Consider the following 18,468-nt stretch of genomic DNA (forward strand, 5'->3'; position numbering starts at 1 on the left):
GGGGTTCAGCAACAGTAGCCAAATATAAAATCATGGATTGACTTTAACTTACTAGGTTAGCTATCAATTTGTACATCTGCTATTTGCTCTTCTTTGGTGCCAGGTGGTGTCACTGTTTATAGTGTAGTATATTATAGTGGATAAAAGAAAATAACATCATTATCTGGCGCTGAAGACAAGCCAATAGCAGACTGGCAGGTCAGCCTGTTAGAAGTCAGGCTATTTTTATAACTTAAAAAAGTATTGTACGTCTTTTGATCCAATGAGTTAAAAAAAAAAAAAAAAAGTCTTGCATAGAATGTGGGGGTCTGGAGGAGCCAGTTAGCCTATCTTTTTGTAATTAAAAAATATAATTGTGGAAGCTTATATTTGTGTTTCTGTATGATTTGGTCAAATTGTTTGTTATGATGCACAGTGTGTATATTTTTTATTATTGTTCACATTTTATTAGAATAATCCCATCATCCAGCATTAAAACGTTGTGTTTTTTATGTGCATAAGTCTGTATCTAATCCTGTAATTGTGTGTCCTGACAGGTCGTGGAGGAAGAGTAGCAGCTCATGGTGGCACTCTGTCTTCCTTCATTGTGAAGAACATCGCTTTAGATAAAACCGACGACAGTAACCCACGAGAGGCCATCCTACGTCACGCCAAGGAAGCTTCAGATAACCCTTACTGGGTTGCCCCGGCATACACACAGTAAGAAACCCTCATATCTTCATCTGTTTAAAAAATATCAATCACTTCCTGTCCCCGTCCACGTCTCTTCCTCTCACTCTTCTCTCATTTCTGGGTCTGCTCTCATTAGCACACAGTGTAAGATGAGTATGGGGAGTGCCGCTTCGTGCTATTGTGATGGTGCTTGGGTTTCTTTCTACTGGTGTGACACATAAATGTTTAAAGAGTTTTACAGGTACACACTTCACACTGCAGAGAGAAGAGTAATGGACGACTTTAGATCACTATCGGGCTCAGACAGCTATGTAAACGTGGAACAAAGCTGTGAGCAAAATCAAGCAGACTGTTGCACGTAGAGCAAGGAAACGATCTGTAGTTAAATATAATATACATTATAGTAGATCAATCAGATGAAGTGCAACACTTCAGCCTGGTTGCAGAGCTCTTTGAAGCAGTAGAATAATAGTCACCATTGCCATTCTCTTTGCTTGGGTGGAAGGAGCAGCCCTGTAAAAGCAGCTCTACATTTGGTCTGAGCCAGGGCTGCTCGATTAAGGCAAAAATTAGAGATCAGGATTATTCACCATTAACTTTGTAAACATCATGCGTTTATCAGGACTTTAAAAATGTCCTTTTAATCGTGGATTTTCTTGAACTTTAACAATAATAAATTAAGAGAACAAGATTAATATACAGTCATGAAAAAACAATATTAGACCACCCTTGTTTTCTTCAGTTTATTCATTTTAATGCCTGGTACAACTAAAGGTACATTAGTGTGGACAAATTTAATGATAACAAAAATCGCTCATAAGAGTTTAATTTAAAAGCTGATATCTAGCCATTTTCCATGGTTTTCTTGATAATGATTTTGGTTGTTATTATCAAGAAAACCATGGAAAATGGCTAGATAGGACATTAAAATGAACAAGAAATTGAAGAAAAAGGGTGGTCTGATATTTTTTTCCATGACTGTATGATTATTTTATGATTCCATTAAAATACTATTTTTTAAGTATGACTTTTTAAATATATTTTATTTTATTTTAGTACAAATTATTGGAAGCCAGAATTGCAAATGCACTCCAATCAGCACTAGTTTAAGTTCCAGTTTTCCTCCCCATACTGTAACATCTGCAGCCTGAACATCCTTAAGCCTCAGTTGACCTTTATAAAAGAGACAATTTGTCCAAAACACTGAAACACAACTATCAAACTTTTTAAATCATCTTCATCATCTTTTCTTTCATCTTCACCGTACTGTCATCTGGTTATTATCTTTACTTTGAAGTTCATTGTTTATCTCTAAAGTTGTCTGAAATGAACCTCAAACTGTTAAATTATTACTCCTTTTTGTTTGCTTTTAGTACCCAGCCAGAGCCTGTGTTTGCAGAGGAATCAGAGGAGGACGAGGAAGCTGACAAGGAACCAGATTGGAAGAAACGCAAGATCTGAGGCGCCTCAACAGCAGCTCATTTTATCCTGGATAGCAGACAGGGTGGGCTGCAGTTTGTGTATATATATCTCACAGTAACCATGAGGGCTCAGGATCAATCCTAAAACACTGACTTTCTGTTAGAAACTTTGCATTGAGCATCAATTAAGTTACTACAATTTACAATCTCTGTCCTCCCTCTTGTAATGTTTGCATATATGTATTTATGCGCATGCTTCTGTGTTGAGGGCTAACACATAAATGTGCAGGCATTTTTACTGTGCAGGCATAATATAGTTTTATACAGTTTTATGTCCCTCGCATTGCAATTCATCAACCTCCTGAAAAAACTTGGCTTTTTATGTCTGTTTTGATTATATGGACTTTATTTTCATCATTTCTATTGTCCTCTCCTCCCACATCTCCAGAGTTTGCTAATGCCTCATAAATTGTCTCCAGATTTTGTGGTCTGGTTGTGTTCATCAACTATGAAGAACAGTTTGCTAGTTGGTAAAAAGTAAATTGCAAAGACGTACACAAACTTGCAGCCAATTCTTTTCTTTTTTCTTTTTCTTTAAAGGTTTACACGTTTTAAAGCTGTGCAGTTTTGTTGGATGCTATATACAAAACTTCAGTCAGCCCTCTGCTAATTTAGATTTTTTCCTTCATACTGTATTTCACCTTAAGACCTTTTATAAAGGAATTCTTGTGTCAAATAGTGATATATTTTACCCAAAGTGAATGGTAGTGATAGATCTGTTTTTACCAGCTGATCAAAGGAATTCTTCTGCTGAATAAGTTTTTTTTTATGAGGCACTGGCTTAAACCTGCAGATATACAGTACAGTACACACAATCCAGGCCAAAGCCAGTGTTTTGACTTACTGCTTTAAATAAAGTTTTTACAGGCTACTCTTTGCACGGTTATTAAACTTTAATGCAGTTTATAACATTGATGAATAAAAAGGAAATTACTGTAAAAAATGTTAGATATTTATAATGGCATGGTCCACTTTCTGTAGTTTTCAACCACATCTTTGTCAGTGAACTGATGATGAGGAACATTATGAAATGCAACACTGAGCTATTTGCAAGATGACTAATGAACATTTATCACCCAAGCACCAAATTGTAGTTATGTCTAGGGGCTCCAAATGCTTTCACGGCTACATTTTTAAGGTTAAACTTGGCTGCGGCTACAAGCTATCCGTTTTTATTGCATTGTCTTTGCAAAAACTCAGCGCTCAGCCAGCAAAAATCTCTGTCGAGGCCAAATATCTTGCAATTGTTAATGAAATTGAAAAATAATCTGTATCCACCCTGTGATTTGAATCTTCCCTGAAATTGAATGGGCTCTTCCTTGGCCTATGCTGTCAGGAAGTTTACTTAAAATCAGGCCAGTAGTTTTTTGTAACCCTGCTGACAAACAGACAGCCACAACTGAAAACTTGGCACAGGTCATAATCTGGAAAACTGCACTGAAAAGCACACCTATAACAGAGTGGAGCCATTTCTCTGTTTCCTCTTTGAATGACCTGTACAGTGTCTAAAACTATTTCAACTGACAGAGAAAACCACAACATACAGATCTAATGAAACCCATGTTTGTGTTCTTTATACATCTCTCAGGAATGCAACCTCTGCCTACAACATGTGTTTTTCAACTAAAAGTAGTTTGTTACAAGACAAATTTAAGTCACATGATTTTTACGCCACTGCATGTAATTGAATTTAACGGGCAAGAGCGGTTTTAATAATAAATGAGCTGTCGTTACCCCCCAATCTGATGTTACCTTACATCCAAGTTTTGATACGCGATACCCGTCCTTCAGCCTGTGTTTCTACTCAGTGAAACTGTAGAGCTGTCTTAAATTCCTAGTTAACCAAAGTTACAAGCAGACAATCAAATGTCTCAGTGTCCTGGCAAATCTCCTGTGGCCATAAAATGAATATGAGACAGAGAAATAGCAGGACATGAAATATCGAAGGACTAAAACAATGAGTGAAGGTTTTAAGAGAACTAAAGTGGAGAGTTGAGAGGAGCTGGGCTTCATGGGGGAGAGGCTGACGTCAAGCTCTTCTTAGAGAGAGTTCTCAGCAGCAGCAGGAGGTGAGGAGTGACTGCTGTTTGATTCACTCCACTCGCATGTGATGAACCAGTTGGCAAGTGGAAAAGAGAAGCTGTGTGTGGAGCTGAAACCATAGCCTCCAGGTGCAGACATTTTAAGATACAGACCAGTCAAAGGGTCAGTTGCACCAAATTACAAAGAAATACTTTTTTACTTTTAGTAGGTGCAGTGGAATCCATCTGTGCCCCCAGTGCAGTGGAGGTGAAGGCTAGTTTTTTTTTTGCTGTGCAAGGCATTAAAAAGTTTGGTTACTCAACCTCAGTTATCTAGGGTATTCCACAGAGCTAGTTGTGACTAGTTTTCATTGCAACATCCTTCTATCTAAAGAATAGTCTCAAAGAAAACTTTTTTGTGCCCACAAACAACCACCAATTACTGTCAGCTCCAGATATTTAAGATAAAATCACATTTGACTTTGACGGGAATAAACAAATAGGAACCAGATTTGTGGACTAAAGAATAAGGACAATAACAGTATTGTTTATTTTCCAGACCATTGTTTTCTTTCATTTCTTGTTCATTTTAATACCTGGTACAACTAAAATTACATTTGTTTGGACAAATATAATGATAACAACAATAGCTCATAAGAGTTTAATTTAAGAGATGATATCTAGCCATTTTTCAAGGTTTTCTTGAAAATAACCAAAATCATTATCAAGAAAACCATGGGAAAATGGCTTGATACCATCTCTTAAATTAAACTCTTAGGAGCTATTTTTGTTATTATATTTGTCCAAACAAATGTACCTTTAGTTGTACCAGGCATTAAAATGCACACGAAATTGAAGATAACAAGGGTGGTCTAATAATTTTTCCATGACTCTGTTCACAAAGCCTATCATCTGCCATCTATACGATATGATAACGTGATAACAATAATGTATTTTTCATTTTTGTTAATATTGGTTTATTGGGACACCTCAGTATTCAGAGGCCTGAAAAATTTGGAAATTAACTTGAACTTAGATTAGAAATGTGACTTTGTATTACAAGAATGGAGACTTGACTTGGACTTAAACAGCAGCACAGTAGTACCTGAGCTATGCATTGTAAACACACTCCCTGTTTGTAATAGTGCCATCTTCCCATCAGCATTTACAGATCTTCTTTGCACAGTGGAAACATTCTTGAGCGCCTTGATTTACAGCTCAGTGGCGCTTTACGGCGAGCTTTTGTTTACTGTACGACCCTGAGCTAGTGTTCAGGAATGCACGCCACACTGTAGAGGCCATCTCTCAAACCATTGCCGCAATTCTCCATTTAACCTAAATTTTCATCCTCAATTGTACATGATGCTTGTGTAAACACATCCCAGGCAAATTAGCACCATCTGGCACCGGTGCGTTCCTGTACATAGCAGAACACCAGGAGACATGCTCATTTAATAGAAACAAGTTTAATTCTGTAAAAAGTTATAAAATGAATATTGTACAAAAATAAAGTTTGCAGAGAGCTTTGGTTCTGTAACACAAAACAAGTGAGACGACATGACAGGTTCTTCACAGAGGTGTTAACACAATCAGGAGTGAAAAAGAAATCCCTTCTTCTAATATTAACACTGAGGATTCCTTCGCATCTTTACCTTTTGCAAACAAGTTGAGAAAACAGTCATGAATATGAGAGGGCGAGTGGTCGCAGTTTACACACTTTAATGTATGGTATCGGAGGTGCTCTGAGGCTTCTGGGAAGTCTCCTAACTGCACATTCTCATCTGGAAAGGCTTATACACGAATCAGTTGTTAAAGGGGAAGATGATCCAATTGATGAGGTATGCTGTGATAAAAGCTAAGAGTTTTTTTCCTCTCTGTGTAGTGTTTGGCCTAAATTCAGCTTGATGCAGTGGATTTGTTCTGTGTGCAGGGGGATTACACAGTAAAGCTGGCTTGCTTGCTGCTGGGTGGGCACAGATACCTTGGTCCCTAATCCGTGCTAACATCAAGACCTACCCGAGGGCTCTCTTTGTTCCACTTAAAACGATCCCCCTCGCAGGGTCTCGATGGGCACAGCAACATGCTTTTAAAGAGCCTCCTGATTTTCCTGGATGTATATTCGTGTATAGTTTGGGAATAAACTTGGCTGAGCAAGTTATTACATGTAGAAAGCACAATGAGCCTACTCATCATCTTCCCGCTGTAATTCCAAAACATGTTCTTTTGTACAAACGTCTAGTCTTGATATATTTACATCATTGGAGCGATGACAGCCACTACGGCAGCTAGATCTTCCTTAAACTGCCTTCACCAATATGCCTTTGCCCACAGGGATATTTGGTTAAGACTCATGTTAGAGGATCACTTTCAAATCCCCTTTCAGTGAGTAAGACCTGTCTGTCAGAGTCGAGACAGAAACACAAGCAGTCTTGTGAACTTTAAAGCCTATTGGGACAGTAACCACTGCAAAGCCTTTGCTCAGACTTGGTGCAAGGCCAGAGTGAGGTTTCGGGTAACGTATGCTGATAGGCAGGCATTCTAGTAACCTCTGTACTCTGGATTCTCAAAGGCACCTGCAGATCCTCAGAGAGAGCACTTCTCTCATGTTTATTTTAGATTTTAATTAAAAGATTTGATGACCATTTGAAGTGACATTAAAGTCCCCCTCCAGGCAAGTTTTAAAAACACTCTGCTATGATCAATATTTAGTTTAACATGATTTTCCCACATGAAAAGTAAAAATAATTTTCAAAAGGGGCGAGAAGTACATCTACTCTTTCAAAACAAATTCTGGATCTGGTCTCACCGCTGCTCGCCATAGGTTGACCAGTGGAAGAGCCGGCCGCCAGCTTGATGTGCAGACTGCAGCAGTAGTTTTGCATCTGATCTATTTTCTCTGTTCGAGGACACATCAGAAATTCAGCCATATATGTTTGAGCTGCCAGACTCAGATGAGGAGTCTGTTGTGCACCAAAATCAGTGACCAGCAGTCGGATTTTGAAGTTGTGGAATAGCTAATCTAACTTGCCTATCAAATATTAGAATCTCAGATTGTAAGGAAGTGCCCAGACCTCTCCCCCTTCAGTAGAAGAATGTGAAAACACCTATCTAGTGACAAACTCTGCACAGATACAAGTCAAACAAGAAAGAAACAAGAAAAAACACTTTTTCAAATGGAGGGGGACTTAAAATCTATTACGGGTTATTGAATTGAAAATTGTCTTGAAAATAAACAGCAGCAAAAAGTCTTACCATGGTCACATTTGGAAAAATGAGGTGAAATGTCCCAAAAAATGTACCCTGCCATCCCTCAAAAAGCTCCAAAACAACAGATCAATTCAATCAAAATCTTCTATTGGTCCCCTCCTCCTGTGTCTCTTTCTACTCTCCCTTAAAATGAAACTTAGTGTGCTGATTTTCAACCGGCCCTGTGTCACTGCAGCTCGGGCGGTACCTCCAGATGAATGGGGAAGCGGGCGCCATTTAACTTCATATACTGTCCGTGCTCCACTGACACGGGGCTTAATAGAAATCAGCAAAGTTTCATTTTAACTGGATAGCTAATGATCCTTTGGAGTCATGAATTGAGAAACTCTGGAATCTAAGTGAAGCGAATAAGCATTATGAGGATGTGTGGGTTGTGTTTAGCAGTTCTGGATCACCTTTTTTAGATTTTGCTTGAGTAAATGCTCCACATTGGCACCATCCAGGACAAACAAAGCTTTTAAATAAATAAGTAAAACGACAATTTCTTTCATAAAATGGATTGAAATAAATAACAATAAGTTAATTCCCATCTTAATAAATATACCTCTTACACACACGTGTAATATATCTATATCTATATATATATATATGCATGTGTACATTTATATATATATATATGATTGGATTTAATGCAGATGCGTTGCATCAAAAAGTCTTTGCTGAACTCTGGTACGATATTTGTCATCCTTTGGCTCTGAACGTGAATGTCAACATCCAGACTATGCAGTGGAAGTGATTTAGACTGCAGCTGAATGTACTCCTCAAATCTCTGTGTTCATCTGGAGTCTTAGGAGCCAGCTATGGAAAAACTGATGTTCCTAGCAGAATGAATTCCTCCAGAAAAAAACAATCACTCAGAAGTTTTCTTCACTCTCACCTTTTTAGACAGCATAGTTAGCAAATCTGGAAGTGTAACAGTATCGTTTCTCCTGTGAATTGGTGCATGCCTCGTACATTTGGGCTTTAAATACTGGTCAGGGGTTCTGGAGGACTGAGCATGAGAGTTAATTGTAGCGTTTGCTTCTTTAAAGGCTGTTCCATTGTCTTTCAGGTCGCTGAGAGAGGTGGTCTTTATATACTCTCCTGTGTCAGATTAGACACAATCCTCTCGGATCTTGTATGCCCACAGTCCAAAAGAAATCCCACCAGCTTGTAAAGGTGATCCTTAGTTCGCTGATGTCACTTCCTCAGACACAGCCACACTTTCTGGCCGAATGCTTCTTCAGTGTGTGATACACCACATTGTCGTCCAAGAAAGATAAGTCATCATCAAAAGCGATGGGTCGACAGCAGGTGCGAGAGGGCGCGTCCTTGTCCAGCTTCTTGTTGTGTGTGAGGTTGTTGAGGATCTTGTCGTAGTTGGTCTCCGCCTCCACACAGGGGCCGCTGCAGTACCGGAAGATCAGCTCCTCTTTAGTCTGGTATCCCAGCCCCAAGTCCGTCACATTGAGGTGGACCTCCTTTAACAAGCAGCCTCTGGTCTGCACTGTTATCCCCTCCCTCCCTTTCTCGCCCCTTCCTCCTTTGCCCCCTCGACTTCCCCCTCGCCCCCGACCACGCCTCCTGTCGTTGTGTCCTCTCCTCTCGCCTCTTGTGCTTCCTGTGTTTGCTGCTCCCCTCTGCCTCTGCTCCCTCCGTCCCCTGGAGCCCCCGCTGGGCCCCGACGACCTCCGGAGTCTGCCAATAGTAGCCTCGATAAAATCCATTACGTCATCAAACTGGTCTGGATAGGGACCTGTGATGTCATCTGAAGAGACAGAAGAAACAGATTCATTTAGAAAGCTAGTATTAAAATTACAATTTCATCACTGATATGGAATTTCTGAAATATCACTTCAACAACATGATTAGATATAACTTAAAAAATCACTCATTTCAAATACAATAAAGCCACAAGGGTTATGAAAACATTGCAAAACCAGATAATTTAGCAAAGGAACACATGAATGCATCGAAGTATAAAAAAATATCATCCTATGTAAGACTAGTGTTGCAAAGTGGTGCAACATTTTTTTAAAAATCATACCTTTTAATAGAGGACATAATTAGAAGGAAAATACACTTAAAATGCACATTCAGCACTGCACACCTCAATCACTTGTACAGATAATTGGCCTGTATCCCATTCAATAGGAAAATTACAACCCTGTGCATGCACAGTTGCATTCTCCCATCACATGTGAAGCCAATACTACAACCAACAATATTACACTGTTATAGCCATAAGACTACATGCTTTCAGGAATGTATTGATTATATTACTGAGGTGAATATACATTATTTAGTGTATGATATCTCAGTGAAGCAGCAGGTAGTAGCTTAAAGCATATTGTTTAAATTTCTAGTACTTTTTTGCAAGCAAGCTGTTGCCATGTGTGATACAGCTTGATTTAGCATGTTAATGCTAATAAGTGACTTTTTATTAATCTATTTCCCTTCCTTTTTTATTGTTATGCAATCTTTTATTAACTAGTTGTTCATGTAAACCCCTAAGTTTGCACACAGCCCACACTGTTCTATTTTCCCCATTAGTTAATATAACTTGTCATATTTCACATTGTATGTATTTTTTAAAAATGGCAAGTTTATTGATTATGTCTGTTTATGATATAGTAAAAGATTAGTTGCTATCTGCATATTAAATGGTAAATACAGCCTGAGCTCATAACCCCGATATTTTTATTGTACTTTTGTTAGTTCCTGTTAACTCTCATTAAAACGTTTGACTGTAACAATAAATGTCTATGGTATACAAAACATGACATATAAGCAGTATTTACTTAAAGAATAGTTTGACATTTTGCAAAAATAAAAATGGGGAGAAGGTTAGCCTGGCACTGTCGAGCAGAAAAAAAATCCACCAAGAAAGCCACTAATCATATTTCACAGAATGTTAAACAACTCCTTAAAATGTGCAAATACAAATACAAACGCACCATGCAGAATTGAATAAATGCAACAACACAAAAGCTCAACAAATCATCCATCTAGGTCGAAAAGAATGAGGTACATTGTTGTTGACTGTACATGTTAATGGCAAGCCAACATACGCATGGAAAAGTGTTTAAAAATATGCGCTGACACAAATGCAGACATTGTCTATGAAAACTAAGAAATGTCAGATCAGAAACAGTGCGTGCTGATTTATAGATCAGTCTCAGGGGCAGAGGAATGCAGAAAGCAGTCCAGAGTTGTTCAAACGGACGTGCAGGTGCCCTGCTTTAACTCTGTCCAAGATAGCTGTTTGGGGATGAGTTGGAGGCTGAAGGTCAGAGTGTGTTGTCAGTTCCATTTGGAGAATTGTTGCAGTCAGAGAATAAAAATCTGTGCAGATGGGATGTGGGTAGACTTGATTTTGCATTACAGCTTTTTGTTAATCCTATTTGCTTTCACACCTGTATTGATACAGTAGGCGCACACCAATTACACCACCAACAGAGACACAGTGAGATTGTTTTTCAGTCACTTAAATTCTTCATGGATGTCATTTTAGAACGCCAAAAACTTCAAAGGGCAAATAAAAGGAAATCATATGCTCTGAGTCATTTAGAAGAAGCAGATTGTAGTCTGCCTGAAACTGGAAACATGCACCAGCACAGCCCTCCACCATCTGCTGAGAGGGGCGAAGAGGACTGACTGAAAGACTTGGACCCTCCTGTGTTACATGTTGATTCTATTATGGACTAAAGTCTCTCCTACTCCAACGCCTGCAGGTCTGGCAACAGTCAACTATGAGAATCATGAAGACACATTGTTCTGAAATGAATCAATTGGTCCAACCCTAATTATAATACCTGCATGCGTCTGTGTGTGAATGTATGGATGTGTGTCAGGGCGGCGGGGCGTGATGTCTGGCAGGTGGCGTTGTGGTTAACACGGCCCCTCTATTGCAGTGTCACCTATCTCTCTTGTCTTACCTGTTCCTCTGGCAGCGCACCGGCCATCTGATCTGCCTGCGCTTCACAGCTGATTGGGCCGACGCTCGTATATCAGGTGAGCGTGGGCCAATCTGTTTAGACACACCTGCCCTTTGATTTAGACACCTCCTATTGTTTGTCAGCTGACATGCAGGGTGGCTACAGTGTACACCTGCTGAATGACTTGGCCGGTGGCAGCAAATGGAGTGATTCATGGTGCAAATTGTGCCATAATTTGAGAGTCACGAGCTGAATACGACAATAAAAATCTCCTTGCTGCTTATTTTAGCCTTAAAACGAGCACGAAAACCACATTTTTCTTTGACACTACGCACAAACCAAAAGACCCATCCTCTTTGGGAGCTACAGTGTTGTTTACACTATTAGTGCATAGTTAATGGTCTTGGGTTACAAAGCACATCAGTGATGTCACCCAGGTCCAAACAAGAATATGAGGTGGCAGGACAAACATTTGTCCAAATGTTCCATTCCTTATCTAGATCTTGGCCGCGTCTTCTTGTGTGTGAAGATGATACAGTGTCACTTTGATCCAAACAAAATAAATTCCTGCCCACTGTCGCTGTTAAAATGAACGTAAACACAGAACTCTCACTTGATGCTTCAAACTTTCCGGTATTGTCCAGTCCTCTCCTCTGGAAATACCTCTGACCTGGTTCACACTGCCTTCCCTAAAACTGTGATTTCTGGCACTTTTGGCAGATGGTTAAAGGTCATAGGTCGCTGTTTGTCAGACAGGCAGAGGTGAGCGTAAACAAAGGGGAAATGTGGAGGGCGACCTCTAAGATCAGAGCTGTTCATATCCTTATTCATGCTGCTGGCTTGTTTTGACATCAGTGTGATGTAACCCACAGCAGCAATAAAACACAAATTAAGATCTTCCGCCTGATAACCTGCCTGTCTGAGAGCCTTATCAATGTAGGACGCTCCACTGTTGGCTCAGCCCACCGGCTATCACATTACCTGCTGTTCCTCAAGTGTAATTAGTTTATATTACTTCATCAGGAAACCACCTGTGTAACATTTATGTCTGAATTGCCAAAATACCACCTACAGGAAGAGCCATGTGTTGCCTAGCCTTGTATTCCTCTCAAAAGTGTCAGTTGTTAGTTTTCCTATGTGGTTATATGGTTAGTTGCATGTTATTTAATGGTTTATACATAGCATAGTTCTATTTTGTGGCCCCCATTTGGACCAATTATCCACCATTCAAGAAACCAACACAGTGACTTCAAATCACAACAGATTTTGTCAAAACATGCCGTGCCCCTTACATTGATCCTCCATGGAGATCTCCTGCAGGTTGTGCTCTTCACGCTGGAACGTTGGCTCTTCTTCGTCCTCCACAGACAGGGACGCAGAATCACTGTAGCTGCTGGGGAAATAAGTCCTCTTGGCTGGCTGAGTGTTTTGGTAGAGAGGCCGTGTAGCAACAGAGCTCAGGAGCAACAAACACGTGGCCAAAACATCCCATAACTTCATCTTAGACTCAGTTCCTATGAAGAAAGCTGCAAAAATTAGAAGATATTTTAGCTGAAATAGGGAGATAAACCAAAATATATTAGAAATTAACTAAATAATAAAATAAATTATAATAATAAAGGGATATAAATACACCCACAGAATGGAGGCCAGCTCTTGTTTATAATGAAGTCAGCAAAGAGTTTGAAACAGTGAGGCCAGACTTACACTGACTCATTCTGTATTAATAACTCTGTCATCATGTCAAGAGGCTTTGATCTCCACTTTGTCTCATAGTGGGGTTTAGTGTAAACATAAATATCATAGTAAACCCACCAGGACATTCTAAATGAATTAATCACAGTGGAAAATAGCCTATTATGCTATAAATAAATAAAGATATCCACAATATATAAGAATAAATATAAATAATAATGCGTAAAGTTGTGCGTAAAAGTAGTGGGTTTTAAAACAGCAGCGTCCTACTTATTTATTCTCCACTGACCAATCAGAATATGATATATTCATGTTGTTGTGATATCAGGCGAGCTCTTGCTACTTGTAATGAGGCACGGAGGGAGCGCCTCACAAATATGCGTTGGTTAAAGCACGCACCAAAGCGTGTTGGCAACGATAGCCTAAATAATGGTGTGAGTTGGCCAGATGGCGATCCCCAAAGCTTACGTGACTCTGTCTAATGGCATGTTGAGTCTGCAGTCAACCTAAACAGCTATGCATGGATAAATACTGGGCTTAAACATGCTATGCAAAAAGTCCTAACAAATGCACAAGTTGCATTTTTCATTTTGATTCGCAATTTTGACGGAAAGTTAGGCTCGTATGCGCAATCTGAGGATATGAGAATAATTTTATTTTACATTCCCAAATGATAAAAAAAAATGATATAAAAAATGTTGCTTCACTTACCTTAAATATGGCCCATGCAGACCTGAAACTCGCTCGACTGTTGGTGTTAAAATCCCAAACAGAAAACACGACTCATTTAGTGTCCCAAACTGAATCAGCTGCATGAATCGCTCAACGGACACAATCCGAAAAAAAATCCTTAAAACGAGTTCAGTTTCAGTTTATGTCCTGATAGAAACAAAAGCTGAAATGCCGCACCAGGTGTGTGTTTTTCATACTCCGATCCGGCGCAGCGACCAAACCATGCGTCTTTCCACACTTTGGAGTCCAAAGGTAGGTGTTGAAGAGAGCGGACCAAGTGCCACTGCGCCTTACGGGGGTACAGTTGCAGTCGCTGATTAATTGGATGCTACGTTTCCACGTTGGAAATCCGAGAGAGTTCCACCATCTCCGACTGAAAGGAGTCCAATGAAGACATCAGCGTCTCCGGCGCAAAAAGGTGCACAATATCTGTTTCCCAGAGCGCAAGAAGCTCTCGTCTGCGTCTTGATCAAAGCAGTTAAAACGCCGTTAGATCCACAACTGCGTTAAATGTTTATAATCGCCAACATCTGACAGTATCTTGACATGGTAAACAACACAGATAGAGGTATTTATTCTCCATTTTCTCCAGGACAGATAGCAGCTCGAAGAGTTTCCACACGCGTTGTCCTCATACTGGACTGAAGCAGGACAGATGTCTGCGCATAACACCGCACCGGGCGCAGAGGGCAGTTTGGAGAGATTTATAGTTAAGTGCGCTCTGACGTTTTGGGCAGTTGGTGTCCGCCCCTCTTTTATATATCCCCGCAAGAGCAAACAGAGGTCCACATATTTCTCCCAAACCACCCCTGGAGCCCCGTTTAGAGGAGCGCAGTTTTCAGATGTCTTGGGGATTATGTCACACATCCTGATGTCCTCGGATTAGATTTCAGAATGCGGAATGCGATTTGGAGATGTTCTGTTGCGATGCATGTTTCTAACCTGATCTCCGCGCTCTCTTTGCGCACCGGTGTCAAGTTCCGTCTGATGGCCACACACATCTCAAATTCAAGAGTCCCACTTCACTTGCTATTTACTAGAACATATTTGTAAATACTCGAGAGGAGCATTTAGACACCATGGAGACTTTGATTGGGTATGTTATAGCCTATATTGAGTCAATTTATTCCACTCCGGCTTTATTACATATAAATGTGACTCCTACACACACCTTGAAGCATCTGGTCATTCAATAAGCAGTTTCTTGTCAAGGTGAGCCCGGGGCAACACAGGCACACACCACAAAAGAAGGACTCTGAAGCAGCTAAGATGTGGCACCTGAGAAAGCCTTTCCATCACCCTTCATGATTTACAAGCTGCCTTTCATCTTCAGCACAAGTGAATTCCACAAAACTACCCAGTCCTTAAAGAATTAGACTCATTTTGTGTCCATGTGCCAGAAGAGACCGACTCCTTCCAACAACCAAACACTTGCTTTTCCAAAAAGCTTTCTGGTTTTAATTTAACACGTGAAATGCTGCTAAAGATGGCTGTTCAATAAAAGGATTGAAATCCCAGCACTGACACTTTAAATCCACTCTGACTTATCTGTTATTCAGTGGTATTAAGGCTCATATTTGTTTGCTCATGGGATGAAGCTTCTTGTCAATACATGTTTTCTTTCAAGCGTTTATGTGCGCCCTACCCATTCTTAAAGTATCTCCACGGTGCTTTGCCAAGTCCTCATTGTATGGATTCCTTTCCGTCATGTTCTCACATGGTTTCAATGAATTAACTGACAGCTACAGCTTTTGTTTGTTATGATAGAATCCTCAGAATCCATGTAATTTGTTTTTGTAACTTTATGGTGACTTGGCCTTTACTTCTACCTCATTTCACAGCACTTAATTGTTTTTATACAATGGTAACAAGTAGCTCTGGTGTTTCGAATAAGTAATACAATATATACTATAATAGTTTATAGATTCAGGAGTGACAGACTCCTATAGATGGATTATTGAACAGGCCTAAGGGGCACAGGCCTAGGGGTGTCAGGGGCCTTCTTCACCAGCTATATTATAGGCGCAAATTAACATTTACTGACCTCTAAAAGACACAGAAATACCACAAAACAACCTCAAAGAGACACAAAATAACCACAAAGGGACATAAAATGATCACAAAAAGACACAAAATAACTACAAAAAGGGGCAAAACAACCACAAAGAGACACAAAATAACCACAAAAAGACACAAAATAACCACAAAGAGACAAAACAATAACAAAGACACAAATGGCCTAAAAGAGACAAAAATAACTACAAAAAGGGGCAAGATAACCACAAAGACACACAAAACAATTACAAAGACACACATACTTACTACAAAAAAGGGGCAAAATAACCACAAATACTTACAAAACAATTACAAAGACACACAAAATAACTACAAAAAGGGGCAAAATAACCACAAAGACACACACAACAATCACAAAATAACTACAAGAAACGGTAAAATAACTACAAAGATACACAAAATAGCCACAACGCGACAGAAAAACACAAAAAATGCATAGCAACTTCAAAGAAAAACCAAAATAGCAACAAAAGCAAAGCCATCCCAGTCTGTGTGTTTGCTCCCGTGTAGGAGAGGTGGTGGGGCCTTCTGCATGTCTGAGCCAGGGGCCCATTGTCTCATAATCCGCCCATGCATTCTCTATTATTACTGTTCTGGTGTTACAGGACCAGTCCCTCTTCAACTTCCACTCTCCATCTACACTATCCTACTTTGACTATCTAAGGTATATGTTGGAGTAGAAATGGTCTATAATAGTCTTTAATATTTTTGTCTTCTTTGTCTGATTCAAGTTACATACATAAGTTTAGATTGACTGACCTTGATGTCCTATGTTCGATCTGTTCCATCTTAACTGAAACTGAGTCCATTTCCTGTGATTTTGTATTCCAGCAGTCCTTCACCTCAGCGGTCCGTAACTCTTTCTGCCCTCTTCATCGCTGAAGCATCACACTACCTCAAGGTAAGTGGACATCTTATTTATTTGTTTCAGCAGGATTATTAAAATGTTCTGAACACAGCTCTCTGCAATGTTTCCCTGCCAGTGCATGCTGGGACAGCCTCCAGGCTCCCATTTATTCTGAACAGGAATAAGCAGGTAAAAAGACTGAATGGAAGGGAATCATACTTATATAAACAAGCTCAGAAGCATGAATGTAATGTGAACTGGCATACAGTACATTATAATGAAACGCTGAGTCATTTGAAAGCAGAGCAGAGTGTTGTCAGGACTGTGTGGTTCTTCAAGGTTATTTAAAGTTCATGTAGAAGTTCAGTGAAGTAGAAGCTGAGGAGTCTAAGTCTGCTGCACTCAACTATGTCTCATACTCAACTATGTCTCAATGTTTCAAATATATTTCAATTTACTTACTCCTTTGTCTTGAATTTGTAATAATAATAATCAATTTATTGTAAGAGCAATAATACGTTTTGCTCTTTATTTGCATGCTTTATCCAGCAAACCCCTGTAGAATGGTTGCTTTATATAGTGTATATATCATCTGTGTATGGAAATATACATGTATATGTATAGATAATGATCAAACAACACCTATTGTTACATAAATAATGTACATTAAACTGGTAATATATCAAAACGTGACACAATCCTCTGTTAATTGTGGTGGTGATCATTTTCATTGTGATATGTTTGGAAGAGAATAAATCACATTGTCACAATCATTTCATCAAAAGTAAAAATATTTGATTCCAACTTTATGGGCGACCGTGTACATAAAGCATAGAACAATTTTAATACATGAAGATATTCAGATTACTATTGATACACTATTTACATAAATTAATCAATTAGAAGAAATAACCAATTGGCAACTGTTTTGATACTATGGTAATCATTTCTATGATAATAGAATGGAAGTGATAATTTAGTAATATGAAAACATCACTTTGGGCTTTAGATATGGTGGTGGACATTTTACAGACCAAATGAATAATTGGGAAAATTATCTGCAGAATATATAATAATTATACCCATGGCATGTTAACAACATCTGGATTATTTCAGAAATTGTTTAAAGCAAAATTGAAAACATTAATTCCCAGTGGTGTAATATAAATAACTTTACTCAAGTACTACATATTTGAGGTGTTTGTACTTTTCTTGAATATTTCCATTCTATGCTACTATAAACTTGAACAACTCTACATCTCAAAGAAAAATATTGTATTTTATTTAAAATTTTCTGACAATTTTAGTTACTTTTCAGGTTACATTTTTCCTACCCCTGCTATCTTGGTCCATGAAACCCCAAATTTGTTTTTTTGAAATCAAGTGTCCCTTTATTTGTTGAGAAAATTCCTCTACGTCTTAAGCTAAATAAACTGCAGTAAAACTGCATAAACAGTATATCAGTATATAAATGAGTTAAATGAGCACAACCCTAAGCATCTACAGCAGTTAAATCAACATAGACATTAGTACAACAGTAATTAATCCACATACAATATAAAAATATTATTATTAAAAGTAATGCATGGTGAAAATACTCTAATGCAAGTAAAAGAAAAGAAATAAAAATGTACCTAAAGTATCCAAAAGGAAAAGTAATCATAAGTATTATAAGTATAATAACTTAAGTAAAGGAATTAATACTTTTCCCACCACAGTCAGTGATGAATCTTCCTTTTTCTCACTTTTCTCATTCCCTA

The 18,468-nt window shown here is 38.9% G+C and overlaps 2 protein-coding genes across 2 annotated transcripts in view; one reads left to right on the top strand and one right to left on the bottom strand.

The window, feature by feature from the left end:
• Positions 1–3,024, top strand: part of LOC131992809 (WD repeat-containing protein 70) — a 46,554-nt gene extending 43,530 nt beyond the window's left edge. Inside the window, exons 17-18 of the mRNA XM_059358501.1 lie at positions 537–699; positions 2,046–3,024. Coding sequence (XP_059214484.1) covers positions 537–699; positions 2,046–2,133 — 251 coding nt within the window. The 3' untranslated portion in view covers positions 2,134–3,024. The remainder of the gene's footprint in view (positions 1–536; positions 700–2,045) is intronic.
• Positions 3,025–8,628: 5,604 nt separating this feature from the next.
• On the bottom strand, positions 8,629–14,321 carry gdnfa (glial cell derived neurotrophic factor a). The gene is made up of 3 exons (XM_059358387.1): positions 13,765–14,321; positions 12,651–12,884; positions 8,629–9,188 (listed from the first exon to the last, which is right to left on the bottom strand). The coding sequence occupies exons 2-3, from the start codon at positions 12,856–12,858 to the stop codon at positions 8,629–8,631; spliced, it is 768 nt and encodes a 255-aa protein (XP_059214370.1). The 5' UTR covers positions 12,859–12,884; positions 13,765–14,321.
• Between the last annotated feature and the right edge of the window lie 4,147 nt (positions 14,322–18,468).

The sequence above is a fragment of the Centropristis striata genome, chromosome 19 (assembly GCF_030273125.1).
Source record: "Centropristis striata isolate RG_2023a ecotype Rhode Island chromosome 19, C.striata_1.0, whole genome shotgun sequence".
NCBI lineage: Eukaryota > Metazoa > Chordata > Actinopteri > Perciformes > Serranidae > Centropristis > Centropristis striata.

Excerpts from the sequence above, each read along its gene's own strand:
- gdnfa (XM_059358387.1), bottom strand. The coding sequence starts at position 12,858 with ATGAAGTTATGGGATGTTTTGGCCACGTGTTTGTTGCTCCTGAGCTCT. Across the intron at positions 9,189-12,650 it reads GATCTCCATGGAGGATCAAT|ATGACATCACAGGTCCCTAT; the intron begins GTAAGGGGCACG and ends CTGTCTCTTCAG.